At 39.6% G+C, this 12,425-nt stretch overlaps 1 protein-coding gene across 2 annotated transcripts in view; it reads left to right on the top strand.

Moving 5' to 3' along the window:
* Window positions 1–3,020, top strand: part of LOC147889096 (NAD(P)-binding Rossmann-fold superfamily protein) — a 46,152-nt gene extending 43,132 nt beyond the window's left edge. Inside the window, exons 11-17 of one of the 2 annotated variants that reach the window (XM_087391543.1) lie at window positions 1,045–1,140; window positions 1,219–1,334; window positions 1,553–1,676; window positions 1,848–1,961; window positions 2,076–2,156; window positions 2,298–2,432; window positions 2,811–3,020. In XM_087391543.1, the coding sequence (XP_087247669.1) occupies window positions 1,045–1,140; window positions 1,219–1,334; window positions 1,553–1,676; window positions 1,848–1,961; window positions 2,076–2,156; window positions 2,298–2,432; window positions 2,811–2,822 (678 nt within the window). In that variant the 3' untranslated portion in view covers window positions 2,823–3,020. The other variant, XM_087391544.1, reaches the window with a different exon arrangement.
* Window positions 3,021–12,425: the final 9,405 nt, after the last annotated feature.

Raw genomic sequence — 12,425 nt, 5'->3', positions numbered from 1 at the left:
AATTCCTTAGAGTTGTTACTAAACAAAATGTTCAGTAGCTCCTTCTCATTTCGACGAATGAAGTCTAGTTTCTTCCTCCGTATCAGTCTACGGTATTCACGTAGCGTATCTGGTGCGCTTGGAAGAATGTTTTTGGTTTCAAATCTGAGTTGACGGTGTAAGGCCTTACACTCATCATGGTACCAACTAGTACAGGGTACAGTTCCAGGGGGTGGTGGGTGGGTGGAGCGGGGGGTGTGGGAAAAAGCGTGAATGGCAGCCTCGTGTAGTGAGCAGGTGACAAGGAGTATATCGTGGTAGGTGGAGTAAGCACTGAGTGGGGTGGAAGGTGCTGTGCGAAGGGAGGTGGAGACGCGAAAGAAAAGGTATGTGTGATCAGCCCCTGGGGGGAGAGGTGCTACAGTGAAGTCAGTAATGCGAGATGTGAAGACAGGGGATCCCATGATGTAATCAACAACACTAGAGCTCCCCCCATGTGGAAAGCATGTGAAACCACCTGAAGTGGGCCATCTGTCAAGACCATTATAGATAATGAGATCATGTATTCTGCCTAGGTATAATAGGGCCTGCCCATAGGATGAGAGTGGACCTCGCCTGTCAGCCGAAACCCGTAGCATACCTGCCTCCTCAAGGTCAACATATGCTCGAGGTGGAGAACGCGGGCTCAGAGATCTAGAAGTGCTTGGCATCTAGTAGGAGAACCTGCTGGTATTGTATCCTGTCCTACTTCGTGGACGGACGGAAATATAAAGTGTTGCTTCTATATTTGTCTCTGAGCATTGTCTATTTACTGGCTTGCACATCTTTGCACAATAATTTAAGAAGTCTGTGATTCCATGCCCCACACCACACCGTGTGAGCTCCTGGGCATTACTAACAGTCTTCCGCTGTGCGTACCCTCTGTTGGGTAATTTCTAATAACTTTGATTTGAGTGCGTCTCTTATTTTGAATCTTAAAAGATTGAGTCGCCTGATCTTGAAAATGCAACAGTGAGTCATTTTTAAAACGAAATGCCTGATTTATTGTCGTGTTGGATGCCTTAGGTTCGTCTGCCATTTTCTGAATTCGTTCCCACTTTCAGAGCACGCACGGCCCATGATAAAGGACCTTTTGATACCTCCAAGGTTATGTCTTTACAGGTAAATATTGCTCCCAAGATCCCCAGGATGTGTAGCTATTAAGCTTCACTGGTTATATGAAGATTACTGTGTTGGCAGTTGATGTACAGCAAATTTGAATATGATGGAAATCTCAATCCTACTTTCGAGCCAGGACCGTTTGAGCTACCATTTGCAAGCATAAAATCATATCTGAAGGAGCCAATCACATCCAGGTTTATCAGACTTTCATTCTAGTAAACGGAGAGCAGGGCATGGATGCTAAGAAACCCTTTTGTTATTCATCTTTTCCTTTGCAAATTGATAACAAAGGCTTCGGTTGATATAACATTTGATGTCCTAAGGTAGCATTTTTTTGATTGACTAGCACACTTGTTCCTAGGAGTAAAAGGCCACACAGACCAATATTTAACATTGAATTAAAAAAATGCAGGTTTGTTCATGTGAGCTCTGCTGGTGTTACGAGACCTAACCGATCAGGGCTAGACTTGAGCAACCAGCCTCCAGCTGTCCGTATGAACAAAGAGCTTGGTTGCATTATGGATTTCAAATTAAAGGTAACAGCTTAATTTACTTGACGAGTTATATACGACCGGACATTGTGAGTGTCCCTACATACACCAGACATCTTACTGCTTTCATTTCTTGACATGATTTGCCTGCTGTTACTAGAAAAGCCTTATGGCCTGGCATGAATCCATTGGAGCTTGCATTGGTCAATATTTCAGGGAGAGGATGCTTTAAGAGAAAGTGGAATTCCCTACAGTGTTGTGCGACCTTGTGCTTTGACTGAGGAGCCAGCCGGAGCTGAACTTATATTTGAGCAGGGTGATAACATTACGGTAAAGACAACCAAAATGAGAGTTTCTATGCATGCTAAGATGAAAAAAGTGCTCCACTAATATCATATATGTTTGAAACAAGGCACTCTTACTATGTTCTGTTCGTGCATTCAGGGAAAGATATCGAGAGAAGATGTAGCAGAGATTTGTGTAGCAGCATTGGAGCTGCCATCAGCTTGTGATGTAACTTTTGAGGTATTTCTGATAATATTTTTTCGTTGCAGGATCTATTTTTTCATGTCCTGCTAAATTGGACATTTCTTAGCATTTGTTGATGTTGTGAGAACATGTGATTTGGATTTTTGATACTGTGAGATTATGTGATTTGTTCTGCAGGTCAAATGCAATTTGCCTTTCAGTGAGAGCTTTAAAATAGATCCAGAAAATCCACCTCCAGAAAGAGACTTCCGAATTGTTTTTGGCACTTTGCAGAAAGGTATCACTGGCAAGGAAGCTCTGGAAAAAGAAACGGTCTCTGTGTAGCTCATTGAAGAGATTTTGGACTACCTTTTGATTAGCCTTCTCCTTTAGTGCTAGCCTTCATCATGGCTGAGTCTGCCCTTCACCTCCGGAGTGTCAACAGAAACTCAGTACGAAGACTTTGTATAAATGGATGCTCAAGTATGTGTGGGTGTGTGGATTTGTATGTGTGAGAGCATATTTTTATACTATGGTCTACACCCACTGTTGGGCGCTGATGACGTCAGTGGGGATGTCATAGTAGCTAGTCCCTGCTATGCATGATGGAGTTTATGGTTTTCAACCTTGTAAGTGACTATCATGAGATTGAAACTGCACTATGTTGTGTTTTTAGAGGATGAGTTTGGGAATGTTCCTGGATTCATCTAGGTATCTGTGTAGTTCATTGCTCTCATTATATGTGAATTCCAGGTGCTGCAACTTTAAGCTACTTGAAAAATCACGGAAGTTCCATGTGTATCTTGCCGGGGACTGCTTTAGCTTCAGTCAGGGTTATCTGACTGAAACTAAGATCCTTAGCCATTGTTTTTGAGGGTGTCCTGGATATGTACAGTATCTAAATTACAATCCTTAGTGGCGTATATATTTCATTAGCTCTCTCCAAGACTTTCCGTGTTTCTTTCAAACATTCTAAACTGTAAAGTCCCATAAAAATGTCCCAAGTTAACAGGAAGCATCATGCATCCTATGTACAGTTGCTTTACGCAATGCACATATGCTCTCGCAATTCTGAAATATAAATTATGTTGTAGAATAATCAATTCCATCAAGGTTAAATAGAGAGAAGCTGGTTTCCCTTTTCATTGTCTAAATGTAGACATGACCACAATGTTAACATTGATGGTAACATCGAGGGGAACTTGCTTTTCCTTTTCATTGTATTAATATAGACATGACCACAAATATCCTGGTCCCCCTCCCAGCCGGCAGGCCAAGAAGCAGCCCAGGAGAGGGCTAAAGAAACTGAAGAGAAAGAAGGCCAAGAAATGAACTTTCCTCACACCTTTATGGATGTACCTTTTTGGTGAGTAAAAAGGGAGACATACCTCATGGATTTCCTTCTTTGCCTTGCAGTTTTGTACTTGACGAGGCCAAACATGATGAAGATATGTTTGCCAATTTCACTATACTATCAGAAGCTGTTATTTCCTGAATTGGTATTCTGCAACAGTAAAGAAGTTTGCAAGAACCTGTAAGGGTCGTACAATCTTTAGAATATGTAGAGAACATACACATGAACCAAGGAATCCTGAGGAAAATCTATCACATAGATGCCTGAAGGAGAAGATCTTTCACATGGGCATAGCTCCACCAATAAGATGACCTCCCACAAAGCACTCTCCAATTTTTCTATGATGAGCTGCAATGAACAAAAGTTGTCTAGAGAAGCTGAGAATTCTAAATTGCCATAACTTGGGTTGGAAGCTCCATACTGGGCTAGACTGAAGAGCGAAACTTGCTCTAGATGATGGGTTAATGACATCAAAAGGCCTTCAAAAGACTAGAGATCCATTGGATTTGATACCATGTTATGGAGTACGGAGATTGTGGGAAGCCTGTGGGAAGAGAGGACATCAACACTCGCTTATTTCCACTGCCAAATTAGTATACGAAATAGTATATATGAGCATTTAGCATTAATTAGCTCATATGAGTGCAATAGATATGCCTCAGCACTCTAATCAAGGAGGAGTTGTTCTCATAATCCTCCTTTTTGGGGAGGGACTTCGAGAAGAAATTCTATTCCAATTTTATCTTTCATTAACACTAAGGTTTCCTTGAGCAATCCAAGAATCTATGTCAAGCAAGTAACTTGCGAGGTTGCCAACCCTATTGTTTGCAAAATGTAGCATACGTCTTGGATTTGAATCAGTATACATGTCCACAATCCAAGTGTAATGACATCCCAATTGGAAATCCACTTAAATTGCATCCTAATTTAATGAGCTCACTTAAGGTCGCAAAACTCTATGGCACTCCTTTAATGAAAGCAAGGGGAGTTGTCATACTAAGAAAGGCTTTATTTTAATGCCCATTGACAACTAACACAAAATTAAACACTAACCTACCTTCTAATATGCTTCTTAGCTCGACTAAAAACAAAGGAAAACAAACATTGGCCCAGTGAAAAAGATTGCAAACTTTCCATACTTGTCAAGGCCAAAAATATTAAGAGCTAGAAAAGAGGATAGAGATGCGTACTCGCTTAGTTTGTCACACTTCTTAATCTTGGAGGCACGCCTTGGAATGCACATAGGAGTTGAAAGCATATGTTCTTAGAGTGTATTCATTGGGTTGCAACCTAGGGTTAACCATAACTCTTGTAGACCATTGCACTTGTTGCCTTTTTTGTTCCCGAAATTGCATGTTTCCATGCACCATGCTCTAGCTCATGGGGAAGGAGGGGTGGCGAACAAGGCTGCCTTGGAGCTTTAAGCGTGTATAGATACCTCTAATGTGAGTGTTGGTTGGCAAATAATTCATGTTTGTGTGGTAGCGTGTCAAAGGCGCTAAACCCACCTTGTATACTCAAGGCTGTGACTCCCAACCATGGAGCTATTTGGTTCTTCGGTTAAAAGTGTTCCCATCCATGGATGATACTCTAGGTGATTTGAGATAGGGCCAAAAATATCAAGAGCCAGAGAAGAGGGTAGAGATACATACTCGTCCACTTTGTCGCACTACTTGACCTTTGACCCAGTTGCTACCTTGCACGATCGTGAAATCACATAATGCAACACACCATGCTCTATGGGGGTGGTGAACAAGGTTTCCTTGGAGCTCCAGGTGTGTATAGATACCTCTAAATGTGATGTATTTCAAGATGTGTTGGAGGGCAAATAATTTATGTTTGTGTTCCAATGTGCCAAAGGCTCTAAACCCACCTTGTATCCTTAGGTCATCAACTTTGAGGCTATGAGTCCAACTAGGGAGCTATTTGGTTCTTTGGCCAATATGTGTCCCCATCCTATAGTTGGTTGTACACTAGGTGATTTGAGATCTCTTTTGAGATTAACAGCCTCCCAACTCCTAGCATATCTCATGAAAACATGAGATCCCTATCTTCATACATATGACCCATAGGGAGTAGGCCTTCCACTACCCTAACACATGCAACAAATATTCTTTCAATCAAAGATGAAAGAGCAGTTCCACTCTTTGTTAAGTAGTGTATATGAGACCTTAGAATGAGCTCCCTATCTTCATACATATAATCCATAGAGAGTAGGGCTCAACCATTACCCCAACACATGCAATACATATTCTTCAACCACATATCAAAGGGTAGTTCCACTCTTTGTCAAGTAATGTGTCAAGTAATGTACGTAAGACTATAGAATGGAGAGGTGGAGTTGCATGCCCATTACCACCATGTGCCATGTCTTGCACCTAAAGAAAGGTGGATGCGAACTCTTGCATGGGGTTTGTTTTGAGGAACCTACACGTAGTCCTAAGGGTTTCAAATTTTACAAGAATTCTCTAACCTAGGTTAAAGAAGGGTTGGGAACTTGAGATAAGCAAGGTCATTAAAGTAATAATTGAATAAGGGTGGGAACGATGGGCACCTTGGAGTAGGATGCACTAGGGAAGCACCAAGCGATAGTTGAGAGGTAGGATTTGCTAAAAGAGGCTACATTGTGTGAGAGCAAGGTGAGTCCATACAACAAGATAACTAACATACACTTGATTGGGATTAGTTGAAAATAGAACTTATATAGATTAGCCCATTAGGGTTAGATCCTCTTGGGACACATGCAACATCAATATCGTTTTTAAGGTGACATAAATTGGCTGCTTCTAGATGAAGAAGTTTAACCGACGCTATCAATTGGGTACTAAAATGCTTATGAAATGAGTCACCTTTTGGGCAATACAAAAACATCTAGAAATTATATTATGTAATGAACAAATAAAAGATATTGGAATTATTATAAGGAAATCCTTCCATTAAAAAAGCCTAAGAGTGACCTTTGAGCGGGCGCGGCCCTGTGCACGTGTCTGTGTGTGGACCTTACCTAGATAAGGCAATACACCATCTCTTAATGCAACTCTATAAGCATATCTTGAACCCCAACAATCTTTTAAAGTAGTCACTCTAATGAGAAGTGATGAAATCAATGAAATCCAAGGTTGATAAACGTTAATAGCACATTAGGGTAATCAAGGGTTCCACAAAATTTGTTAGAATTGATAAATATTAAAAACCTAGTTAGGTTCCTCTTCAATAAACAATAAAGATGCAACATTATTTCTTAGGGACAAGATAGTAATTTGAAGACACCTAGAATGCATAGTGTTATGGTGTTGTATTAGATGAATTAAAGAACACCATCAAGAAATTTGAATTAAAAATTCAAAAAATGCATATTTGAAATACACTTATAGAAGATCACTACCTATAGTAGCCAAAAGGGAAGGATACAAAGCATCTGCATTTATGTGTATCAAAGCATGTGCATTTGTGTGTATTCATTCACATTCTATAGGATCACTCCTAGAAATAGGATGCAACTTGTGCATACATGCATTGCTTTTAGCTTCTATTGAGAGACACATCATCAATAATAGAATGGTCCCAAATCAAATCATAAAATTTATAAAAAATGTGAATAGAAGCATGTGTGTGCGTGTGCACACACAGGCATGTGCAAGTTCTAGAGAATCACTCCTAGAATCTGGGTGTTGGTGTTTGAGAGAATTGTCCAAGCGCAAGTGGTTGAGAAACCTAGATTCCTAGAATTGAGTGAAATAAGGCTTTTGCCACATTGTCAATGGAAAGGTGAGTTTCCACACACGATGTCTGTTATAAATTTTCTTTCTTCAAATAAAAAAGAGATGAGATAAAACTAATATTTCTCAGAAAGGATTCACAAATTGAAAAGAATAATGCGCAAACTCCAACATTACTCCAAAGCAGATATTTATCACCATCGAATGCAAACAACAATGAGTTAGTTCGGGATGGAAAGGTGAGTATCAGTGGCCTGGCTACTTCTTGTCGATGTTAAGAAGAAAGAAAGAGTTCAAGAGGGGTATTTTGCAAATATGTCAATGGGATGGATGAAAAGCCCCCCCTTTGTTTCGTCCTACAAGGTCCATCGAACATTTGAACAAAGGTTTAGTCAAACCAAATGTATGCACCGTGATGTCCTGAAACATTTACAAAGGCAAAAGTGTGTGAGAAAATAGAGGCACGAAAATAATTTTTTTAAAGAAGTACACTAACTTATCCAAGCCCATTAGTTCAAATCCATGGCTCAGTTTCATTACTCTGACTCCATCAGTTTGGATATTTAGGTCTGGATTTGTGGCCCAGGTTCATAAGTTTGACTCCATTGGTTTGGATGCTTAGGTGTGGATTTGCAGTCTACCATCTGGATCTTAGTTTGAGTTACACAGTGGAGACTCATTAGTTGGAGTCATTGGTCTAGATCCATGGTCTGCTCCTACTCGGGTCACATAGTCTCAATCCCAATCTCACCAAACCCATAGCGTGGGTCCATACTATGTGTGTAACAAAGAATTTTGAGAGCATCGATAAATGTATGGAAACAGTAGCAACAACAATACACTAGAAAGTAAGTTGTCTTGATTCATAATCCAAATCCATGGTAGGATCATTGGGCCAGATCTAGTTTCATAGTCTAACGACAAGCAAGAAACAAATAAGACAATCAAAATAATCTTGACCAAGACAGTGAAGTCTACTAAGAGTGATTGGATACTAAGCTGTTTTAGTAACCATAAATTGAACACCGTTTCAAATGGCTTTTGGTTTGGAAGTGATAGTGCCCTTGGAATTTGTTATTCTTAGTCTCGAAGTAGCTATTGAATGTCACTTAGGTGAATCCAAAGCAATCAAGGGGCGATTGCATCAGCTTAGCCACCTGGATGAACTGCACCTCCAAGAAACTTCATCACAGGTGATTCAGAGGAGAAGGAAAGCATAGCATGATAGGCATATTGTTCCTAAACACTTGGAAAAAAGGGATGTTGATTCTACAGTATAATGCCAAGTTGAGACCCCTAAAAAAAAATTTCAAACTTGGATGGAATGGGCCCTATAGGTTGACTGAAGTTTTTCCTAATGTGACAGTGTAGCTTGAGGATTTGCAAAGGAAATGTGTTCCCCGGGTTGTATAATGGAAGAAAAGTAAAACTATATCAAGTAGCAGGTTCCTTGGTAATATAGGGCTCGAATACAGGTCACTCCGTTGAGAATGCCTTGGTTAAACATTGTGTATAATCATGTATCCAAGTAAGCTATTTAGTGACATTAGAGGCAATGAATTGCAAGCAGCCACGTGGTAGCTTGAGGATTTGCAGCCATGTGGCAATGAATTGCATGTAGCCATGTGGTAGCTTGAGGATTTTCAAGGAAATGTGTTCCCCAAGTTGTATAATGGAAGCAAAGCAAAAACATACTGAGTAGCAGGTTCCTTGGTAATATAGGGATCGAATAGAGGTCACTCGATTGAGAATGCCTTGGTTAAACATTGGGTATCATCATGTAGGCAAGCAAGCTATTTAGTGACATTAGAGGCAATGAATTGCATCATTCATGTGGTAGTCTGAGGATTATGAGGGCATTGATTTTGGCTGATCATACCCACAAATAGGGTGTTTTACTGAATCATGCAGCCACTCAAGTGATAAGATGTCCCCATCTTTAGCCGTTCACTGTCTACACTCCAATCTAGCTCTTCATTGGCTTTGTCATTTTCTTTTGAATCCTATCCTCTTGCCCTCTGCATTGCTTCCATCAATATTCCTATCTCCCTCTCAGGTTTTCTTGCCCTCACTTGCATCTCCACCTAGTCTATTACTACATACACTATACTAGATCATGAAGACATGTAGAGCTAATCAAAGTTGCATGGCTATTGCTAAAAATCCAGTGTTTCATGCGCGCACAAAACATATAGAGATTCAGTATCACTATGTGCGTGATTTGATCGAGGATAGGATAGTGGAATTGGTCTATTGTCCAATAGACAAAATGGAGCGGATATCTTCACCAAGGCACTCGGGAAGGATCAGCTTCAGGGTCATCTTCAGAGACTCAGCATTGGGCCGAGAAGGTAGTTCATGGACATTGAGGGGGGGCGTTAGATATGCTCAATGCCCCACCCTCCTGGTAACCACCAGTGGTCCAAGGTGCTCATATTGTGAGGCCCCCATATGAGGAGAAGCCATGTGTGAGCCCGGGACACTGGATGGCTGACTTGCATGTCAGATGAGGTCTATCACAATGAGACCGTTGATGGTAGAAAGGTGATTGTGTGGGAGCTCCTTACTCTTGCTAGGGCCTGGGGGCCCCCCTGGTGGGGGTTCGGGGGCGAGAGCCCCCGAGGCAATGGTATAGGGAAATTCCTTGAATATTCCATGGACGACTAGTCGGTTCCACTGACTAGGTTGACTAGTCAGCTCCATCAACTAGGTTGACTGGTCGGTTCCACCGACTACATTGATCTGACTACCTCCCCCATAGCTATAAAGAGGCGACCTCCCCATTCCATTGTATCAAATCAGTTCATATCAGATCAGATATTCCAGCTAGTAGCTCTTCACCTAGTATCTGTCCAGATCGCCATCTAAGCTCCATGGTGGGAGCGCACGGGTGGATGGAGCCATCATCTGTACTACTCTCTATTATTTGTTCAATTTCTGTTCCGCTGTGCCATGTAATTTAACATGGTGGAGGACAGTAGACTCTAAAAAAGAAGCTGAATGAGGTCAATGTTCTCCTCATGAGAGAAGGGGTACCTCTTCATTAGACCTTTTCCTTCTTATACTTTTAAAGTATTCCTTGGTAGGTATGTCAGCTTTGCCAGCCCACCAATCTCTGAAGTATACCATTGTAAATCTTTATTGGGTCTTTTTTGGCAGAGGTATCCAAATATTCTAGAATTTGAGGTGATTGTATATGTTTTATAATTTCTCTATGATGTGACATGTTTGACCTCTAGTTACTAGGAAGTTATTTTCATTGACTCATGCAATTAACTTCATTCCACCCATGTAGATTACTTGCATTCCAAATCTTAGAACGGCATGATAATGGGTTAGTATAAGGGATATGCCCCTCACTAGCTAGAATGGGTTAGTATAAGGCATAATCCCCTCACTAAACCACGATAAGTGATTGGTAACCTAGATGAGCAAGGAGTTCTAGGATATCATGTCTCAAATCGAGAGTAAAGGAAGTAGTTTTTCATTTATATCATTCAAGTTTGAAATGCAGATCTCACATGGCTTATTGGCATTCAAAGTGGTTGCCCTCATGGTTTCTACGAGAGAGGCAATCACATGTGTGATAATATGATTAATGTTTTTAGAACTTTGTAGGTTGATATGGCCCAAAGTATTATTGTTATAATACCCTTTAAAGGCAATCAATGTGTGTAGGATTTCATTTTCTAATCATGGGCTTCATAAGCATCAGGGATGTTTTTATCAAAGCTATACTTATATATTAATATAATATCTTGGCGAAAGTTTTCAAGCTAATTTTTTTAGTTTCACAATATTGGTAGAATGTAGTACTTTTTTATATATGCCCTTTTTAATTTTGAAGGAAAAAATGTAAACCCTGGCAAAACTTTAAATTTTTTTGCATAAAAGTTTCAAATCCTGACGAACATTTCAAACTTTTATTTTTATTAGTGCATACAAACTTTCAATGGAAATATAAAAGTTTAGCTTCTTAATGAAACTAAATTGAAAAATCATCCATGATAAGCATTATTTTAACTATCAGGACATTGCCATGGTGAAGGAATATCACCAAAAGTAGCATGATCTTGGGTGATCAGCTATACTAGAATTTCATTATAGTAGCATGGTCTTCCACAAACATCTTTATCTACTTGGAGCACCCATATGTTTGAGTTTTGTAGAATTGAATATGGTGTTGGTCCATTTCAAACTTGATTGAGTATCGAGAAAAAGATAGACCATTTACATTACTTTAGATTAATTATTTACGGGCCACAAGCTTGTGTATATGTAAGAAAGACATTAGGCTTGGTTCTACATTATTCCTTTTTGGATTTGCTTCATACCATCCCCATAATTTTTTACTACATTGGATTGGAAAGACTATTACATGTACTTTTTATGTCACTCATCTTGTTAGACTTGTCTAATGGTGCAAGGAATTATACCCTTTTAGGATTACGTAAACAGGCTAATGGAGGAAGATCCCCTTTGGAACTTTTACACTTGGGAATTTTCCCTGCACATTCTCCTATAACTAATTGTGATCTCCCAATAGACTCTCTTCTCATCAATTGAGAATTAGATTGTAAGTTGGATAAGTTTTAATGATTATTTTAATAATGCAAATTATTTCTTAAAAGTTTTCTTAGTATATATTTCTACTTGGGAATCTTATATTTACATTAAGGCATCTTTCTACTTGGGATTAGTATACATTTTGGATTTGCATGTTAACCCCTTATTTATGAGGGGATTGCCTTGGTAAAGGAAGGAGCAATTTCCGTATAAGAAAAATTTATTTGCAAATTGCCATCTAGAACTTTATTTTGCTATACACTTAGGATGATCTTTGTGAATTGCCTTGTAAAGCCTTTAAGGCTAGAAAGTTTTTTTTGCATTGTTTTATACTTAAAAGACAAGATTTTAACTTTTCAAGGTTTCTTTATTACTTTGGTATTTCGGGATACTATGCCAACCTTTGTTTATTTCTAAAATGCAAGAAAGCCAAGATTTTGTCGATGCTAATCTAGATAGTGTGACATGGATAACAACTATGTGCTGGCATTGAAGCATGGCTTCTACGACTCAAATGATATGTTCCAACCTTAGTTTGGTTGTGATGGTGCCAAGTGAGTTGGCATACCTCTCCATTAAATTTGCATTAATAAATCTTTGGCTTGATTTCAAAAAATGAAGGTATGGCAGATTATCTCCGATTATTGTAAATTATTTGTTGGAGACTAGTCAAGAATATTGTAGAAG

Source organism: Dipteris shenzhenensis, chromosome 20 (assembly GCF_047967505.1).
Source record: "Dipteris shenzhenensis isolate YYH24624 ecotype China chromosome 20, Dip_SZ_1.0, whole genome shotgun sequence".
Classification (NCBI taxonomy): Eukaryota; Viridiplantae; Streptophyta; class Polypodiopsida; order Gleicheniales; family Dipteridaceae; genus Dipteris; species Dipteris shenzhenensis.
Note: the sequence above shows the minus strand (reverse complement) of the source record. Positions and strands in the feature narration are given on the sequence as shown.